The sequence below is a fragment of the Chelmon rostratus genome, chromosome 23, assembly GCF_017976325.1.
Source record: "Chelmon rostratus isolate fCheRos1 chromosome 23, fCheRos1.pri, whole genome shotgun sequence".
Lineage (NCBI taxonomy): Eukaryota > Metazoa > Chordata > Actinopteri > Chaetodontiformes > Chaetodontidae > Chelmon > Chelmon rostratus.
The window spans coordinates 2,789,577-2,810,374 of record NC_055680.1 but is presented as its reverse complement, the minus strand read 5'-3'; the positions used below and the strand labels follow the sequence as shown (position 1 = coordinate 2,810,374).

General features: G+C 43.6%; 2 protein-coding genes across 2 annotated transcripts; one reads left to right on the top strand and one right to left on the bottom strand.

Annotated features, from left to right (window-relative positions):
- Nucleotides 1-227: 227 nt before the first annotated feature.
- On the top strand, nucleotides 228-8,262 carry zcchc4 (zinc finger, CCHC domain containing 4). Its single transcript, XM_041964955.1, has 13 exons — nucleotides 228-385; nucleotides 795-913; nucleotides 991-1,073; nucleotides 1,278-1,550; nucleotides 2,549-2,629; nucleotides 5,663-5,735; nucleotides 5,810-5,960; nucleotides 6,264-6,364; nucleotides 7,001-7,122; nucleotides 7,355-7,430; nucleotides 7,521-7,572; nucleotides 7,696-7,843; nucleotides 7,954-8,262. The coding sequence occupies exons 1-13, from the start codon at nucleotides 304-306 to the stop codon at nucleotides 8,075-8,077; spliced, it is 1,485 nt and encodes a 494-aa protein (XP_041820889.1). The 5' UTR covers nucleotides 228-303; the 3' UTR covers nucleotides 8,078-8,262.
- si:dkey-219e21.4 (tripartite motif-containing protein 14) lies at nucleotides 2,416-4,221 on the bottom strand. Its single transcript, XM_041965642.1, has 2 exons — nucleotides 3,874-4,221; nucleotides 2,416-3,351 (listed from the first exon to the last, which is right to left on the bottom strand). Exons 1-2 carry the CDS (start codon nucleotides 4,082-4,084, stop codon nucleotides 2,753-2,755), a joined length of 810 nt encoding a protein of 269 aa, XP_041821576.1. The 5' UTR covers nucleotides 4,085-4,221; the 3' UTR covers nucleotides 2,416-2,752.
- Nucleotides 8,263-20,798: the final 12,536 nt, after the last annotated feature.

Sequence of the window (20,798 nt, the reverse complement as noted above, 5' to 3'; positions counted from 1 at the left end):
ATTAAACACTGAGAGTTATTAATAGATTCACATTTTGCTATAATCTCCTCACCCCAAAGTACAAAAAGAATGATCGTTTGGCTAAAATTAAAGTCGTAAATATCAGAATAATCATCAAATAAACGCAAAACTGATTCTGGCTATGTTTTGATTCATGGCCAATGAGCTTGAACTGCGACAATAAACGCATGACGTCATATCTGCGCGACTAGAAACGGCATGTCTTCCGCCTATCAGGCTCAACCCTCGTGTTAAAAACATCAGAGTAAAATTCATGAATTTTGTAACCTTAAAGACGTGATTATGACCGAGGCTAGCGATGACAGTTTTGGAATAGAGGTTATTCTTCTAGTCGGCGATGAAACAGCGCCATGTTGTCCGCATGGTAAGTGTAAATGTACAGGACAACCATGGTAGACACTCAAAAGCGCAACACCAAACTGTGTTATGAAATCCTCTATATCTCAAAGTTGCGTTCCTTCTTTATTCATATATGAACACACTTTCAACAATATAATACCATACCAATTAATAATTTATTTTAATGAATTCGGCATATGAATGTAACATAAAACAGCTCGTATAGCAGTAAAATCTGAACTAAAATTGCTTCACACACCAAGCCATTAAGCCATTGTATCAAGCCATTTTGATACAACTTTATATTTAGCTATGCTGTAGGTAAACACACCCTGTCTCTTTGTGAATGTATTAATAGTCGGAGTCTACCTTTCAATGCCAGGAAATATCGAGGATCAAACGGAATAATAATAATGTCACTTGTCTTTTGCCAGGTCCAACCTTGCTGTTTGAGAAAGTTAGCAAAGGAGGTGAGAAAGGAAGGAGGTTTTATGCCTGCTCAGCCTGCAGAGACAGAAAAGACTGCAAGTTTTTCCAGTGGGAAGATGAAAAGGTAGGCTGGCTGGAATTCTAACCGTCACCTCGTTGTTCCAGCGAACTCTCATTCATTTTAATTCATTTGCTTTGCAGGTGTCAGAGGCCAGGCTTTTGGCCAGAGAATCAGAGAACCAGTCAAAGAGACCTTTGTTAACCCAGCAGGAGTCCTATTGCAGGTAAGAAGTCAGCTGCAGCCCATCATGACCTCCAATGAACAAGAGGCTTGGTGATGGTTGGCCTGATCCAGGAAGTGCATTATGTATGACAATCCTGTTCTCTGACTTTTTACAAAATTTAAATGTCAAATTAACATGACCTAATTCATTCAGAACATGAGCATATAAACCAACTTACTGAAAGTTCTCTAATTTGTCTCTCAGATTCAAAAAGTTTGCCTCCCTCCCGCTGGATGAGAAGAAGTTCTGCCAGGATTGTCAGATTCTGCTCCTGCCAGGAGATCGTGAAGCCCACTCCTCTCACAGATCCACGGCCGTCACCGCAGCCCAGCTGAGGAGGCCCAGCGTGCTGCTGCGTCCTCTGGACAACAAGAAGAGCAACGCCCAGTACCTGTTCACCGACCGCAGCTCCCGCTTCCTGCTGGACACCCTGGCTGGGCTGGGATACAGGAAGGTGCTGTGTGTGGGCACACCCAGGTGAGGGGGTTACTGTGATTTTTTAATTTTTTTGGCTTGAGTTTTAGAACTTCATGTGAGTTGCTTAAAGAATTGAAAATAAGTGTGTCATGGTGGTCTAGTGGTCAAAGATACATACCTTATAACCTCAACGCCCCTGGTTTGACTCAGGGCCCCGCATGTCACATTCTGCTCTCTCCCTCTGTGTGGTTTCCTGTCTATATGTGTATTTCAAATTATCTCACAAAGGCAAATGGCAGCAAAACCTTTTTAAAAATGACAATGACTGCAACTTGACTTTGCAGAGGCAATATCCCAGTTACTCTGAATAATCAGTACACCTTGCTGTAGACTGGTTTTAAATGAGCTACTTTACTTTTTGGTGTCCTTGCCGGGTTTGGTCGGGTGGTGTCATATCTGAACATATCTATTACAGTACAGTGTGCAACATTAGCATCAACCTAAGAGCCAAACTACTACTGGATTTATGCAGTTAGTTATTGACAATATGATTAGCACATGAGTGCAGGTGTTTTCTTGATGAGTCAGAAAGTGAAAAGGGGTTAAAACGGGTGCATTATGGTTGGGTGCAGGATGACCCCACCATAACTAGTTACTGTTCAGTCCGTATGATGTTCGTCAGCTCTGTGTTTGTAAAAAGTGGATGGAACATGAGGGTGACCAGAACTAAAAGGCAACAATCTAACTGTTCTTTTCTTGGTCTGGACCAACTGAACTGAACTACAGGTGCCAAAGATGACCCATGAAATGTGAAAAAAGACCATTTAAGAGGCTTTTAACAGAAAGAATTTGAATCATTTGGGGTTCAGAGGACAGTTAGAATGTCCTGTAATGGTCAAAATGTAAGTTTTGAAGAATTCCGCCATGACAACAATAACATTTTAATAGAATAGTCAAGTTAGCTACAGCCAATAGTCACAAAATTGTCAAATGACAGAAAATTTTAAGCCTTTTTTTTAGTACATGCAGTCAGTAATGATTGTTGCTGTCTCTTCTAGACTCCAGGAGGTGATCAAGTTGCGAAACCTGGAGCAGAAACATGAGCCAATGAAGAGTCTGCTGCTGGACATTGACTTCAGGTTAGTTTGTGTCACACACATATTGCACTGTACAGCTGCTCTGATTTAACGGTGTATGTACATGGGTGGAAAACACATCATCGTTACACATTCAGAGGCTGTCTCTGGAATGTGACAGCAGGGTCATGCGGTGTTGAGATGACAGAGCTCCAGGTGGTTTGGCCACATCTGGTTCTCTGGTGGTCTCAGGAAGCGTATGGCGGGGTACAGGGGCTCAGTGAACTGGTGATGAACCCTGTCAAACACCGGCGTCACTGCTGCGGAGAACCTCTGCAGGACAACCATGGTGTCTGCGTCGTAAAACACCAGCTGGCCCTTCTCATAATTCACCCACACTCCGACCTTCCCCAGCGGCATTTGCCCGACGCCCTGACACGCGACGTTCCGGTCATTGTGCCAAGCAGAAAGATGGCCGTTACGAAGCTCCACGCACCACGAGTTCCTGTTTCGGCCCAGCTTGGCGCCCTTCTCCCGGCCCTTCCTCTCCAGGCTGGCGTACGCCACGCCCACAGCCCAGGCGGAGCAGCAGCGGACGTCGACTTCCCAGTAGCTCTGAGCGGCTGTGAGGGGAGAGCAGCCCAGAGCGCAGCACACCCTGTCAAACTGAAGAGGACGCTCCGGAGCTGAGCGGGCAGAGCCTGAGAAGGACATGCCCCGCCCCTCTGAGGTCACTGCGATCTGGCTGTGGCAGGTCTCCCTGTCAATCACCATGGGGGACGAATCTAAAATGAAACAGTGAATCCGTAGATTTATTGATGACATTTGACCCGCGGCCATGCATCAGTGTCACTGTAAACAAATGAAACACTGTGTTCATACCTGTCGCATTGACTCATTTGAGTTCACCCCAGGTGTTGTTAACAGAGTCACATGAATTTACATTTCTCTTTCTTTTTAGTCATTTTGTGGTGACCTGTAATTGCAGCCAGTGTTGCAAAATAATGAAAAGATTTCATGGCTCTATTGAGTTTACAGATTTTGCGTTTTGCATTAGTGTGATGAAGCACCTTTCCAGTGAAGATAAATAGAGGAATGAATAGGAATAGTTGGCCTGTTTAACTCTAATGGTGCCGTCCAAAGTCGCCTACAGGTTTTGCCCACTCACTGGTTTCAGTCATTGATATAAAGTGCATCATTTTGCTTCACTTTGGAACCAGATTTTACTCACTGCTACTCTCCGCTTCCCCCAAATGAGTTAGCTCGTCTAAGAGATTGATGTAATGTAGAAACAGCGGCCTCAGTACCTAACAGCAGAGTCTTCCTCTGCAGCTGAGCTCTCAGGTCTTTGGAGATGGAGGATAACGTTTTTAGCAGCCCTTCAAATCTCTCTTCATTCAGTCGGATTTCCTGCTCACAGGCATCCGGCTTCTTAGGACTGCGAGAGAGATCACACAGATTGTAGTGAGACAGGGAGGCGTGAGCAGAGCTGTACAGCAGCTGGAGCTGGAGTTTCATGTAAAGGTGCAGTGGTTTACCTCACATTCTCAGACTGGCCCTTGAGATGAGAGACAAACAGAAACACTGATAAAACACCAGGAAATTCCTTCAGTTACTGTATTTTTTTAAGCAGTGCGCAGCCCTTCAATCAGACCTTCCCATCTTCCTCTGCTGACGAGCTCTTGCTCAGTGCTTTCTGGGTGCTGCTGATGTTCTTAGTGACCTGGTCCAGGTGGTGTTTCCAGTCCTTCAGAACCTGGTCCAGCCTGGTCCTGGTGCGTCTATGGTCCAGCTCTAGAGAGTCCAGGACAGCCTGCTCGTCCTGGTTCAGGAGACGCCGCATGTTCTCGAAGCGCTCTCGAACCTGCTGCTTCATCATCTCTGTGCTTCTCTTTAGGGAGGTACACAGACAACATGGGGGCCAGATGTTGAATACACACCGAAAGATCGTATCGCAACTGTTTGAAGCACTGAGAGCTTCACGTCTCATACTCACAGAGAGGTCTGCCTTGCGTTTCTTCAGAGACTGGATGTGAGCCTCAGTCTTGGAGCTCTCCACCTGCAGCTCCTGCAAACGTCTGGACAGCTGCTCCTGCAGGGGACAGAGTTACAGCCAGTTTTTGCATGAAAGTATATCATTTTAAACCGTGATAACCTCACTGGTGCGCACAGTGCGAGTGTGTGTGTGAAATCGCTGACATTGGCGAGCTGCGAAAATGTTGCAGCTCGCGTTTACCTGCGAGGGCTGTGCAGCATTGGCTATCTTCCTCTGTAGATTTGGAGAACGTGGGAAAGGCTGAACAACCCTGTCACTGTTGGAGTCCAGTGGAGTGAAGCTCAGTCCGTCCTGCAGTGCACTGTGGGTGCCTGCAGAGGGCGACGCAAGACCGCGCTGTGCAGACTGAGCCGCTGCTGACTGTCCATCACCGACCGATAATGCCTCTTTTTCTGCCATCTCTGAGGGCTGAACAACAAACATATGCTAAACTTAAGATATTTCCTCCTTTTGCACCACCCAAAGCATTTTCTATATGTTTGCTGTCGCTGCAGAGTAACCAGTTTTTCAGGTTTTTGGAAAGTCTGTGAAAACCTGAGTCCATGCCAAGCTTTTTGTGAAAACCAGGTCCGGGACATGATTTCATTTTCTCCACACATTTACTAAAAACAAAACATTTCCGTGTTTACTGTGGAATCAAGCTGTAGACTTCTCCATGCTTTCACGGCAGAATATCCATGATGAATGTTTACTCAGCTGTATTGTATGTTAGCATTATTAAATCACGTTTTGGAGTAGTTCTTACCTGAGGTCTCTTCGTGCTGTGTCTCTGCTGTTTGTTTCTGTACAGAATGTGCAGAGGAGGGTGTGTGCCTGTGTTACAAGCTTCAGCCTGCAGCACACACTCAGACACCTAATAGTTACCTGGATACACACCTCAGGATCCACTATGTGTTTGCCAACTTTGTGTGTATGAACAGTAGATAAGTCCAGACTTGTAAGACAGCGGAAATGGAACCAAGGACAGTCTGTTGCATCTGATTGCTGTCTGAATGTTTAATGCTGCTGAATAACGTGATTTTTTTTGCATCGTGTTTCAGATACGCTCAGTTCTACAGCCAGGATGAATTCTGCCACTACAACATGTTCAACCACCACTTTTTTGATGGAGAGGTACAGGCTACAACACTCCTGTTTGATGCGTTGGATTTTTCAGTGCAGCATGCTCAAGCTTTGCCTCTTGTCAGGCTTCCAGGGCAGTCCTGCAGGCCTTCCTCGCAGAGTGCGATGGGCAGAAGGTGGTGATGGTGGCTGACCCTCCGTTCGGTGGCCTGGTGAAGCCTCTGGCTAATAGTTTCTCTCTGATCTCACAGACATGGAGGAAGCTGCAGAGCTCTGGTCAGTGTCACTGTGGAGTTTGAGAGCTTGTCTGTTTATGTTGGTCATATTATTTTTCCAACAGTATATTTAGTTCTGATCTCTCTTATTCTGCAAGAGGAGAACCTTTCTGCAGTAACGCAGCTTAAAAACAGTAAAACAATACACAAGAGAAGACAGTGAAGTATGAAAACTGCACAGTTGGATGATAATCTTCTGTGGACTCATCAAGTATCAAGTGACCCATTTCAGAAAACACACAGTCATCTGATTCATTGTTGATGTCCACTGTTTGAAACTACTATCCGTGTGCTTTGTGTGCAGACAGCAGTAACTCTGACATGCCCATGATGTGGATCTTCCCGTATTTCTTTGAACCTCGCATCCTGGAGTGTCTCCCCTCATTCACCATGCTGGACTACCAGGTACGCTGGCAGTACAACACTTTTAGCCGTTGATTAATGCAGACATAAAAACAGCTTGATAAAGATAAAAACTGTGAGAAATGACAGTACAGTACCGTAGAGTGCAGTACAGTACCTGCGTGGACTGTAATTGTACATCTGTAGGTCCTTTTAGTGCACTGTAGTAATTACTGAAACAGCTATAGTTCATGTTATTAGTAACACCCGAGCCTTTCCCACTATGACGTGTCAAGTGGGAAAAAGGTGTGTGAAGCAGAGTCACTTGGGAACAATAAAGAAACAAAGTGCTGCTGAGATATCAAGATTAAGGTTAGCAAGATTTATTCAGAAAGCAAACGATGATGATGATGTCAAGATCAAGATGGGCAAGAAAAGATCAAAACTGCTGATTCTCTTCAGTCCAGTGCAAAAAATGAAGAAGCTTATCTTGCATTTTTCACTTGCACTACTAAAGAAACGAATTAAAAACATTAGTGAACATCAACATGCTGCGGCAAAGCTGCCCTGGAGCTGCAGCACAGTGACTCACTCATCAAGACAACCAGCAGTGATCTTCTGTTAGGATACTGTGAAGTAGCAGTCTGTGCTTCGTACAGAGTCAACAATGAAATAAATGTTTGGTTTGTTTCCAATCAGGTGGACTATGACAACCATCCTCTGTATAAACACGGGAAGACAGGCAGGAAGCAGTCTCCAGTCAGGCTCTTCACTAATATTTCACCCAGAGGCTTTGTCCTGCCCAAAGAGGAGGGCTACAGGTATCAACACATGTACTCTATTAGTTAACTCTGCTGCTAAGGCTTGCTGTAAATCAGGTGGTGTGTGATCTTACACAGCATTCTGTTCCCAACAATTTTCAATTAGAGATGCATGTGGTGGAACACAGAAAGTATTGTAGTTCAGTACCCAGCTGTAGGAACCATGCAGTGTTAACACAAAGGACTTTGAAGTTGTGCAAAAAGGTCGTGCATCTTCTCCTCCTCCTGTTAGATTTTGCTCTGTATGTGAGAGATTCGTCTGGTCCCTCAACAAGCACTGCGCTAAATGCAATGTCTGCCCATCCAAGGTATAAAAGCACAACTACATCCCATTATATTTAGCTTCCTCTAATAAAGGCATGTGCTAAAACTTCTGTTTTCACCCTCTGTGTCTCCAGGACGGCAGAGAATGGAAGCACTGCGCTGCATGTGAGAAATGTGTGAAACCATGTAGGTACACACAACCATGAACACATGGTCACTACGTGTCAAGGCTAATAAAAGTCTTCATCGTTACTTGTTGCTTATTGTCTTGTCTTAATGTGCGTATTTGTTGTATTTTCCCCCTCTAAGCTTGGAGGCACTGCCAGTCCTGTGGCCGCTGCGCCCTCCCGGACCACCCGTGTGGGCACGCTCAAGGAACGCAGGGCTGCTTCAGCTGCGGCAGCCTGGAGCACAAACGCAAGGCCTGCCCCCTCAAAGACACGCACAGGGTCGGCAGGTGAGTTCAGAGAGCGGCCCCCGCAGTGGGTTAAATCCTTTCACTCCATCGCCGCGCCAGGAAGATTCAAGTCTTAACCTGTTCTCCCCCGTCTGTGTTCGGCCTTCCAGGCATCGCTCCAGTGCCAAGAGCGGAGGGAAACGCGTATCTCGTCCTTCCGCCCTCAAGGCTAAAGCTAGGAGGAAGTCTGGAGCAGCCCGCAGAGCGAAGAAGATGGCTGCTCCGTCTGTGTGACCTCAGCGCTCGTGCAGAATCTTTTCAGCTGGGCAATCTCAAGCAGTGTTAGCAGTTATTGTACTTTTCATTGAAATGCAAAGACAGCCAAAGTTGGTCTATATTTTGTATATTGCAGCATTTTGAAACATAACAGTTCTCTTATGTTCTCTCTAAATATAAATAAATTAATAAATGTGATCAGACTTCAACACATGAAATTTTTCCGTATGACCACCTGGTGGCAGCGTTGTTCAGGTCTACTCTGCTGTCTCTTTACCTCCCGTGCAGCCCGTCCGCCAGATAACCTGCTTTTTGGCGGTTACTGTTTTACTGGAAGCCATGTGTGCACATTGTGCAGGTTGTGTTGATAATATAACAAATTTGTCCGAAGTGGACTAGACCTTCATTTCCTCTAAGTGTGACATGTCCACACACACACAACACACAGTGTCTGATAGCTTCCACTGGGGCAAAGGGTGTCTTATAAACCAGGTAGACAGTACATCCTGCCAGAACCTTCATGATGATGATGATGATGATGATGGTGGTGAAAAGACAGGTTCATCCTGACTCACATGCACACACCCGCTTTCATTCATTCATCATGTTGATCCAGTCTGAATGGTGAAGGCAGCCAGACGCAGGAACACTCCCCCTCACTGTGGATATATACAGTGACTGATTCTACGCTTTTATTTTGATGGCGGCATGAGTTCTTGCTAGTGTGTTGCTGTCTTGTGTCTCAACAGGTGCATATCTGCAATTTTAAGATCTTTAAATGTTGTGAAAGGTTCCAAACTGGAAGAAAACACAAGTCACAAGTCTCTATCATTTGTGTGAGGTGAGAGGCACATGGGCAGTCAAACCAATGGCCACTTGGAATGAAGTTACCGAAATCAAACTGTGACACCTACCTGGAACTGCTTCAAGTTTTTGGGAAATCAACCGAATCATGAACTCAGCAATTCAATGAAGAGAAAAACAATAATTAAAAAAAAAGACACCAAGAGAGATAAAAGCAAAAAATCTGGAAGGAGACGAAAGCAGGAAATTCGGACAGAAAGGGACGAAAGGCCAACAGAGCGTTTAAAAAAGCGGAGCACTGATACGTGATTCAAATGCTAAGCAGGCAGAGATCTGCATCTGTCAGCCTTCCTCTCTATGAATTGGAAATGAGCCCAGACAGACAGAAAACAGGGGAATAAATCTAATGAGATATAAGATAAAATGCTCCAATGAATTCACATTCAAAAACAGTAGAGCGGAGCGGAAGGGTTTAATGCGGGCGAGGAAGGGGCGTGTGAAAAGAGACTGCAAGTATCCATACACTAAACACTGTGACCTGTTCACCTGGCATCACACCTGCAGTGTGGCTCTGCAGTCAAGAACGCGGCAACTGCTGATGCTATGCTATGGCTCATGGAGAATACGTCCATGTTCAACACAGTGTATGCTTGAGCCCTGCTGCTAACTTTGTGTATTTGCACAGAAACAAAGGAAACACTGTATTGGTCACCAAACATAACATGTTGAATGGTTTTTTGATGCACACATCCTAACATATGAGTTCAATTCATTACATAAAGGTCAAATAAAAGCCTAAATCCTGGAGATGGGTGTCATCCATACATGATAAAAACTGCAATGTGTATCATTAGTTATTATAACAAACACTGGCTTTTCTGTGAACCTGCACACCAGTCCTTTCAGCTGAGCTTGTAAATAACTCCATTTGATCCAGTGACTCAGATTTCCCATTAAAAAGAGCAATTGGCTTGTCAGAGCTCTGAAATTTGTACAATGAGAAAAAGGTATTTGATATTATTGGATCCCTCTTTTCCCTTGGCGATATTTACTTTATCCGAGTAGCCAGTGACATGTTACACAGTCCAGACGTTGCTTGTCTAATAGTTTGTGTCTGATCGTGGTTTTTGGAGTTATTTTAGTGACTTTATTTTACGCTAGCATGTTTAATTTCCTGTCACATTCCACACTCTGCAGACTTATACTAATCTAATCTCGTGTGGTCAGCGTGAACCACGGCTCTCTTGGCACAGTCTGATGCATCGATAGCGCAGCGTCCAGCTGCGTTTGTATCTCAGAATAAACTCCGGTGTTTGGACTGGCCAAGGCCGAGCACGCCGAAACCTTAACAGGAAATGATGCTGCCTGCAGCCATTCAGCGTGCTGGGTGCACGCCGCAGAGAGAGGATCTGATTACATAAATAGTATATCATAATTCAGATTGTAGATAGATATATGGAATAAACCTGTATAATATAATTTAATGATTAGAATTAATTGATCATTCTAATATGATTATATACTTGTATATTATTATTGATTTACATCATATCAAATCTGATTCTTTGGTTATTTTATGGCTGTAGGTTGTCAAGTGTTTTTTCTAATCACATTAATAACAAAATACTTTCACTAGCATATAGTGTCTGATGAAGCTACAAAACGGAGCTTAATAATGCAATAAAACATGACAGAAATGATGAAATCCAACACATGCAAGCCAAATAATTAAAGCATCTAAAGCTTTTTTTAAAAAGCAAAGTAGTCAACTTGGTATATTAAAAAAGCACAAAAACCTTGTAGCCTGACATAAATTTGTATTTGTCACGCCCTCCACCTCTGCCCTCTCCTAGTGGCAATCCCTCTCCCCTTTCCCTCCTATCTCTCCCTCTTCCTCTCACACTCCTTCCTCAGGTGGGCGTGTGCAGGCTGGTGTGTGAGGCTCAGACAGGTGCGGTGAATCTGCCAATTAGTAACTCTACTCACCTGTGGCGGGGCGTGGTCTACCCCTGCTCCATTGTTCTCCCTCTGCCATAAATACCGGCCTCAATCCGGACTGTAAACTACACTCCGTCAGTTTATTACCAGCTCCTCGAAAGTAGTCAGTTTGCTCTTTTGCTTGTTGTGCTTGAATGTAATTCTGCTTTCTTTTGCTCTGCCGTAGTCTGGATCACCCCCGCTGCCTTCTGCCTCATGCACCTCGGATTCCTGACAACTCGGCCTCTCCAACTCTCCAGCTCATTCTCCAGTCGACCCTCTTCCTCTGCTACACCTACCCGCTGCCGTCAGTCTCACCTCCAGCCACTCCGTCCAAACCTATCCCACAGCCACCTTCAGTAAACCCTTTCTCTCGTTGGTCCTGTTCTGTTAGTTGTTGGTAGCCTTAGTTGTTCCCAGTTATTTGATAGCGTTCCCTAGTTCCTTTGTTGTGTTCCTGTGTTCAGCATTTTATGTTTCTTTACCAGTCTTGTTTCTCTTGAGTTATATGTTCCCGTCCAGGGTTATCGCCATTCGGACTAGTCATTGTATTGTGAAATTATTTCTGCTAAGAATAGTTTGGTTGCTGGTCTCACGTCACTGTTTATTGTATTTAGCACTCTGGGGTTTGTTGTATTCACATTTTGTAAATAAATTCTTATATACCTTATCTGTGTACTGAGTTCTTCATCTGCACCTGAGCCTCTGCCATCCGAGCCGTGACAGTATTCTTCAAAACTTGTTGGTGCAAGCCTCACTAATTCCTGTAAAAAAAAAAAAAAAAAAAAAAAACCAAACAGTAATACGTCATTATTTTGGGGGACATTTTCTGCCTTTATTGGACAGTGAGATGACAGGAAACAAGAGAAGCAGAAATGTAGTGGCTTATTGTTCAGAATGGCTCTAGGGGGGACAGTAGTCGTCTGTTGATTGGTCTGTCGAGGTCCTCCGCTTTGGCCCGGACTGAAATATCTACTACTACTGCATGGATCGGCATGACATTTGGTACAGGTGTTTGTGCAACTTTTAAGGTGGACTGTATAACTGTGGTGCTCCTCTGACTTTCACATCACATTTTTCTCATACTCCTGTATATAATGTACATATACCTGTATATAGTTGATTTCTTATTCTGCATCCCTTTTTATTGACTCTTTTGATCTTCCTATGTCTCTGTTTTATTTCTGCTGTGTGTAACAATTTGATTACCCCGGTTTGGGATTAATAATGTTTTATCTTGTCTTATCTTATCTTAACTAATGTCATCATTTGGTCCAAATTTCAATTTATCCTGTACTTTGGTTTCTGCAATCTGTAGAAGAGCTAGTTACATGCTGATCTGTGCAGGTGGTCCAGAGTTTAACCCTCAGCAGGTGTGTGAGTATAGGCTGGAAAAAATCTGCACTTGACTTTAAAGTACAGATGTGATAAAATATAACATGAGTTATTCTTCAGTACTCTGATGAGATGTTTATAAGTCTTTCATCTTTTTTTGAGATGAAGGGTGATGAAGGATCATACTGATTTTCAATAAAATGTGCAATCATAATTATTAAAACTATCCTTAAGAGGAGGAAATATTTGATAGCAATCAGAATCTGATCCAATCAAAAGAGATGAGACAGGGACACTTCAAATGACACATCACACCTTCAGCGTTTGAAGCGGTTCAATACAGGTTATTATACAGGACAGGCCAAAGAGACCAGCTGCTTTATCCCTGCGGTGTTTTGTGAAAAGGCTGAAAAGAGCCGAGCTGAAAGAGTTGGTCGTGGGCTCGATTGCCGTCCTGTCTGAAAGTGTTTCCTGTCTGAACCGTAGACTGCATAAAACAGGTCTGAACCCACACTGACCTTTGAAGCAGCTGCTTTAATCTGCTCGGAACAAAGGCAGAATGCATCCACCCATCGCTGCAGGTGGCCACACACACACACACACACACACACACACACACACACACACACACATACCTGTGGACGGACACACATATTTAGGAACTTGAAAGCAGGAATAGATGTTTGCAGTGACACGTAAACACACCCTGCCACTCCATTACACACTCAGAGAAATGCACATGCAAACACACCCACCCACACACCCACACACACACACACGGTCTGCTTTGTGCTGTCTGCCTGTCACAGGACCTGTTCGATAGGAAAGACAGACACTGTGAGCTGTCCTGATGAGTCTCTGCAGCAGCGTACACACAAGGTAGTGATGGTCTCTGGACATTCAGTCCTGTTCTCTTTAACTTCATTTCAGTTTGACTCTAGTTAACATCAGATTTGGATGAGTAGGTTACCAAGATAATCAAGCAGAGAAACATCTTTTTTTGTAATTAAACCTACAGTAATTGATTCTTTGGCCACTTGGGGGCAGTAGAAACAAGCTATAAACACGGCATCTTTCAAGTTGGCTTAAGCTTTAGCAAACAGTTCAATTTTGTCTTCTACCAACTCTACTTCTACAATATCTGGCTCTTTAGTTGGGCTGGAAAACCAAACCAATGAACTGAAAGATGCTAAAAATATCTGCAGAGCTGAGGGGAACTGCAGAGGTGCGTGATAATTCCCTGTGGATTCATCACATTTTCACATATTTTCACATTTTTCACAAACTCACTTGATTCATCATTCATTGTTCTTAATGAAATATAGGAGAAGCTATAATAGTTGGAAATACACATGAATAAACATCTTAAAATGTCATTACAGGTGCTTCTACTATTACACACATAACATTATAATGTAGCAGTTATGAAACTCATTTTCACCTTTATATAACTTTCAGCCAATAGGCGCTGTGGCTTTGTTCTTCCTCCAGCCTGCTGTCCCCTGTGCTTTGCTGACTAGTTTTTAAGACCTGCAGACCTGGCAGAACACTACATCTTAATTTGGGAGCGCACTAAATGATTTACTGGCAGGTTTTAAACCACCTTGCCTTTTGATTAGGCTGCACCGGTTTGCAAAAAAAATAGGGCACACAGCTCAGGAATCACATCTCTTGGTTTGCAGTTGATGCAGTAGACTGAATGTAAGTCAAAGCAATATATTAAGCACATTTAAAAAGAATATGTTGAACAATATGTTGATATATTTGCATACTGTACAGGGAATCGTGTCACATATGATTTTCAAAAAGCGACAGTGAAGTTTTAAAGATATCACTGGAGGGAGAAGATCTAACACTGACGGACAGGCTATCCCACAGTCTGGTGCAACAGTGGAAAATGCTGTGTCATCCTTAGATATTAATCAGGAGTATGGAATGAAGACCAGTGATTGGTGAAGAGATCTGAGGGGGCCTGGAGGTAGAATTGACGCCGAGGAGATCAGAAATATAAACTGGAGCCATTTAACGCAGTGCTCTAAAAATAAACAGAAAAGATTTGGATTAATTCTGTCCTTCACCTGCTCGCTTCTGCTACCAGTGCTAGCTAATGCTGACTGTTGTTCTTTAATAGAGAGCATTAAAGGAAAGTAAATAAAAGCCCACACTCAAGTCTCTGAATCCTTAAATGACAATGGTTTGAATCAAGCAGTAGATATGAGGTGGAGGAAGGGAGCGCCACCAATGGAGTTGATTTGCTTCCCAAACTTTAAACCAAAATCAAAGATGACACCTAAATTCTTTGCGTGGGTATTTATATTCAAAGACAGAGGCCCAATAATGTTGGCTGGGGGGTTGCAACAGTCTGTAAGTCCAAAGATGAGGACCTCTGTTTTACTCTCATCTCGCTATAAAGATTTAAACCATCCAAAATTTTCATTCTCAAGTCAAAATTAAGCAGGGGCTTAAAGCAGGCGGTGGTAGATTAACTCACCAGGGTAAAGTAGATTTGCTCACATTTTATGTGATTAGTTCAATGTTAGTGACCTTTAACATACACATGTGTTTGGTTAACCAATAGGTATCAATATTAATCAATATTAAGATTGGTATCAAGTTCGACAGTGCTGATGTTTGAGAAGCAGGAGAGCTACCGTAGCTTGTTAGCTGTGCTGCACCATCAGCTTTTATCTAACCCTCCTCTGTCTCCGGAGTGTAAACTGCTCCATAAAACAGACATGGTTTGTAGACAGTTATGACACTGGAGTCAATGGTGCAAAAACTATGTGGACTTACTATCCTGTTAGCAGCTAAGCTAACAAGCTTTCTAACTGTGCTTGCTGTTCCAAGCTCTGATGTTACTGCACCATAGCAGATATAGGAGATGTATATGTGAGGAGAATCAAACAGGACCTGAGACTGAACCTTGTGGAACTACGCGGGAGATGAGTACATTCAGTAACTTCTCAAAATGGAAGTGTGTGTTTTAAAAGATCTAATTTATCTGGAAAGCTGAAGAAAATTCCCAATGGAGCTGATTTGTTTTCCATTCCGGCCCTGAGGGTTTGCCACCACAGCTCCCAGGATGCAGTGTGAGTCCAGTTAAGCTGTTGGCAGAGTTCAAATACAGACTGATCCTTGAGTTTTGATCAGCCAGCGCTGTGTGATCATTCCTGGAAAAATCAAGCAAGCGTGCTAAAGTCATGTAGTATCCAAAAGGTTTTAATGTGAAATGAGGAGAATGAGTGAAAGATGGCGGGGAAATAGGAGTGTCCCGGTCCAGACAGCCTCCCTGCAGGCCTGCACAGTCTCCAAGCAGGACAGCAGGAGAAGAAGGAGGGAGGGAAAAGAGGGATGATTGGAGGAGACTGGTGTATCACTGGAGGCTGGTGAGGTCCCTGGTGTGCAACATGGGGAGCAATTATTATGATCCCGTCTCTGCTTCCCTTACTGACTTTCTAATGCTCTTTTATTTTCTCTCTCTCCTCCAGTTCCAAAAAAGGATCCCGCTAAAGCCACAGGAGGGTGGGGGGTAAAAACAGAGGAGAGAAACCAGAAGAGGAAACCCCCTCGTTAGACTCCATCACTGCATGTGCATGAGGGCGTATGTTGAAGCAGCCGAGGTTGCCCGGCAGAGCCAGAGGGATTCGCAGCCATGGGGTGAGTACGATACTCGAACAAGGATGGGGGCTGCCAGACCACAACCACAACTATCCTAGCTAGAGTTTCCTGTGTGTGTGTGTGTGTTTCGAAGCTTCCTGTGTGAGGGAGAGTGATGAAGCGAGGAGAGTTTTACGCTTTCTCAAGGAGGAGGAATAGCACTGTATGTGAGTGTTACTGGACTGATGTGAGGCGAAGTGCCCCGACACATACACAATGTGTGTTATCTGAACAGACCTGTCACTATAACTGACTACATGATGGAACAATCCCAGTTTAATTCCTTCTGAGTAAGACTTTCACATCGCACTGGAGGAAAAGTGGTGCTGGCATGTAAAAAAAAAAAAGAAAACACAACCTAAGAGGACTGCTGTCTCAAGTCCTGGCGAGCAAGTCGAGTCAGCCTTGTTTTCCCTTCATTTGCGTCCAAACTATTTCTCCACCGGTGGCACAGCTTCATTAAAGCAGCGCCAGACAGAACATGTCAAATTTCACACGTCGACAGCCCCTCCCCCGCCGACGATTTTTCACGTGTCACCGTCGCCGCCCACGGAGGCTAATATAAATAAACACACGGCGTCACTTTGAAAAAAAAAAAAAAAAAAAAAAAGTTGGTGCAGATCCCACAGTCCAGCATTTCGCGGCACCAGTCCCAAGGAGGTCATGGGACTTGTGGGCTGAATCTGAACCGGTTCCAGGAATTTGGGGACTGAGCTTGAAAGCTAAAGACAGGAAATCCTCACCTCTGACCCCAGTTTTTGAGAGTGGACTATTGTGATTGGCCGGGTCAGCTAAGGGAAAGGATTTGGCTTGTTGACTGGTCAGTTTTTTTCTTGCATTATGTGTGTTTGCATCTTCAGTCTTCTGCCTCCTGCGCTCTTGGCTGCTTTTTCACCTTTTCCTGATCAGATTCTTTCTCTCTTACACAACTTTGCACACATAAACATCAGGGTTCTTACGTTCTTCCCCGTGCTTTTCCTCTCTGAGCTCAGGATTCCTGACATTTTTTCCTCATATCTTCTAAAATTGTTCATCAGTTCTGGTGGCTTATCAGTAAGCTTTCAAGAGGTCAGCATCCTGACTTGTTGGCTACCTGAGCAGGAGGATGAGTTTGTTCTGACTATATAAGGCCTCTGTCTTCTCTCCCCTGGTCTCACTCCTCGTTCTGCAATCTGGCCTGCTTAGCAGTGGAAATATCTCAAGGGGCCTTTTCTCTTTGTCTTCACCGCATCGGATCAGAGATGTTTATTTGCAGAGCTCTTTTAAATGATGTGGGAAGTAGATGTGATGTAGCACGCAGGGCTGGTTCAGTCCTGAGTCTTGATGTGTGCATGGTGGAGGAATTGTAGGATTGGTGGGAAATGAGGCAAAGTGGAAACTGTCTTTGCTGCTAAACGTCTGGAAGGCATTATTTGTACAGTATATCCTCATCAGCACATCAAAAGATTGACGGCTTTGTTGGAATTGTGCTTCACTTTGAATTGACTCAAAGCTAAAATCACCTGCTTAGACACATTAGCTCCCTGCTTATGACTTAAAGCTGCACTAATCAACACATTACGCACTGCAAACGATCAAATGACAGTGTGTAATCTGAACCCTGTTGCCTATGGGGGCGAACCAGCAGAAATTATCACTCAACTCTGTACTTCTCTTCAGTTTCTCCTGTTTTAGAGTCTTTCAGCTCGATGTTTTGGTTTCTCAACTTGCAGATTTACTTCTAAGTCTTACTGCGATCATTAGCATTGCCTCCAGCAGCGGCAGGCAGCTGTACCTGCTCAGCACCAAAGAGCAGACACACAAAGTTAAAGGGGATAGCACTAGAACAGCCAGATTTGGGTGGTAATAAAAAAACTCTGCTAATGTTGCTGCAGGGCTGCAGCCAGGAGGTCCAGCTAACCACAGTGCACCCCTGTAGACACCAAAAAGAAAGTCTTGGATTTTGTTTAGTTTATTTCTTCAGTTAAACTCGTGTTAATTGACTTTTTTGGCCACTTTTGACCAGTGTGACACAACATCCTTTATTTCTTTATTTCATGGCCTACTTTTAGTTCATTGTTGATATACTGGGATCTGATCCCACCACATGTAAGTTTTAATTATACATAGACTGTGAGCTCCTTAGGTTGCTGGACACGCCAAATCTGTGCATAAACCCTGAGGACCTGACTTCATTGTTCTCAATGGCAGCTAATTCCCTTTCTTCATGTTTGATGTGTACACAGACTGTTTGCCATTGCGCCATTCACAACTACTTAATAAGGTAATAATATAACACATGTTGACTTTTCAGCTTGTTTTATAGCCCAATCAATAACTGCTGCTTGGTTACTGATAAAAAGCTAACTTTTACAAATACACTGATCCTTCTCTGCGTCACATTTCTAAGCCCTGATTGGATAGAAACACTGTGAACGGTCATGTCTGTTTATAGAGAGATATATTTTCTCTTTCTATAGCTGGAGGAAACCCTTGTGGGTGTAACGGTTTGATTAATGGCCCCGCTCGTCGGCTAGATTTGGACTAGGCCTGAAGTTATTACTTTATAATGGAACATGTAAGCAAAGGCCATGTGCTTTTCATCACTGCAGGAACGACAATTGCATAATGAAAAGTGGGGGGAAAAAAAGTAAGATCAAAGATGCACATACAGTGTGTGATGTTTGGAGATGAACATAAATCAGAGTTTTTATTGTTTGGTTCACGTTTGTTCTCTTTCTCTCGGCCCTTCTTCGTTCTCTCGTATTTTGGTGGGGCTGCTGTCACTCCTGCTGAAGTTACATGAGTCACTTATTCCCTCTGGGGGGGACAGCGAGGGAGCCAAGTTCCCATTGTGTTCATCCCAAATTTCCATTTCAGGATGCGAGCTATTCCAAGCCATACTTGGTTAAAAATAAACCTCAAAAAGATGAGACGAGATGCAAAAGAAAAGCGGTGATCCAGGATTAGAGCGGAGGGAGCGGATGTGGAAAGGCTGTTTCATTTCTTTTAGCTCATCTAGATGAATGTGGCAGACGGTACTTGAATATACTCAGAAATTGCTGATTTTCGTGTGTTGTGAGATCTATTCTCAGGAGGCCGAAGAGGAAGTTTTGCACCGCAGTTTCACACCTTAACACCTCTGGCGAGTTTCGCCATCGGCTCCAGAAATAGCTCGTGTCTAAAAGCTCTGCAGAGGTGAAGTGTCAGGCAGCCGGCGCCTCAGCGTTTATGTGAGCTAGGAAATTGACTCAATAAATCTGTGAATGGGTGAGAATAAACAGAATCAGGTCCGCGGGAGGAAGGTGGCTGCTTATTATGGCCAGGACCAGAGGTTCTCTTGAGTGATGAAGACAAAGATTTGCAGTCACGCCTGCTGTATATCACTGATAATAAGGGAGCTCAAGACGTGCTCAGAGGGCCTTATATAAACTTCTCAATCTCTTGGTATGTTCTTGCACTGTCATGTTTATGCCAAGCAGAGAGTCAGGCTGCGACTAATTTGTGGATAGTTTTAGTTTTGTAGAGGTTTATTTTGCTAATATCCACTACATTCATGCAAAAATCACCTGCAATATTATACCTTTTTACTGTGCTTATATATTATTTCTACTGTGTTATATATTTTCTAGTGGTACAAAACACTTTATTTTATCACCCATATCCTACCATATGCATTTAATAAAAAATCCATTGGGAAACTGGGCCATCTTTATATATATATTGTTGATTTTTATTTTGTATTCCCTTTTTATTGTCTATTTGTTCTTTATTCTTGCTGTTACTGCTGCCTGTAACAACATAATTTCCCTGCCGTGGGATCAGTAAAGTTATATCTTATGTTATTTGATCTTATCTTACCTTAAAACAAGCAAATGTTCTTTTACCTGCCTGACTGAGATAATTCATGGTGTTCACCACAGTGATGTCAAACTATTGCAGTTGCAGAACATTAGACTTTTTTCACAACAGACATTTTGACATAACACAAGGACCCTAGTTGAAAATAATAATATATTATTATGTCAGATCCACCAGTTCTCCACAGCAAGCTAAAGCTCACAGTTGTGTTACTGTCCCCCTGACAAATGTAAGTCACTCAATAACTCTCTTTGTACAGTAGCTCCGTTTTGGTCTCCACCAGCAAAAATCAGCCTTTATTGTTTTTAGTTACACCTGTGCTCTAGGGTTTAGAAAGCAAAAAAAACAAGTACTTCTTCTGTGAAATAAATTAAATTAATTAATTAAAGGGTTTTTCTGGACACCACATCCCCCTCCTCTGTAATGTCACATTCTACTTTACTTTAAATTCATGGTTATCAGCTATTTTCCCTCTTCCACCTAGATCAGTAAAACTGCCAGTGCATCCACGTCCTTTATCAGCAACAAAGAGAGCAGTTCACAGCGTTTTGAGGTCTCAGAATTTGAAGCTTGAGCAGTAAAGCGTGGTGGTTTCCCTGTTTATCCCAACCCTTTATTTTGCGAAGGGACAAACCTGCGAAGCAGTTGGCCCGCCGCACAGACAAGACATTAGACACGGTATTGATGGAGCCTATCGCTCAGGCCCAGCTTCACGTCAGCTGAGCCTCCCAACACTGTCGCTATCCTTGTTTGAGGACAAACTCACAGCGGCGCTGCCTTTGGCCAAACATTCCTTTGGTGCGTGGTTGTGTTATTACAGTATTGCTGCAGTATGTGATGCAGGTACGACTGGACACTGTCAGGTCTGAATTTACCACAAAGTGCATGTGGTCCAGTCATTCCTCTGCTGGAGGAATACACAGACTACCAAGAAGGGAATACCAAAGCACGAACTAGCCATAGAGGGGCCATGTATCAAAATATACATGTAGGCCTTTCTTATTTAGCTAATACTGCATCCTGTGTACATAATCCTGAATCCATTTGTGTCTAATCAATTTATAAGACTTGTTTGGCTGCTGGGGCTCTAAGCAACATATGATGAGGCTGCCACATGTGACCTGCT

Excerpts from the sequence above, each read along its gene's own strand:
- zcchc4 (XM_041964955.1), top strand. The coding sequence starts at position 304 with ATGACCGAGGCTAGCGATGACAGTTTTGGAATAGAGGTTATTCTTCTA. Across the intron at positions 2,630-5,662 it reads CTGCTGGACATTGACTTCAG|ATACGCTCAGTTCTACAGCC; the intron begins GTTAGTTTGTGT and ends ATCGTGTTTCAG. Across the intron at positions 7,573-7,695 it reads TGAGAAATGTGTGAAACCAT|CTTGGAGGCACTGCCAGTCC; the intron begins GTAGGTACACAC and ends TCCCCCTCTAAG.
- si:dkey-219e21.4 (XM_041965642.1), bottom strand. The coding sequence starts at position 4,084 with ATGAAACTCCAGCTCCAGCTGCTGTACAGCTCTGCTCACGCCTCCCTG. Across the intron at positions 3,352-3,873 it reads GAGGAAGACTCTGCTGTTAG|ATTCGTCCCCCATGGTGATT; the intron begins GTACTGAGGCCG and ends GTTTCATTTTAG.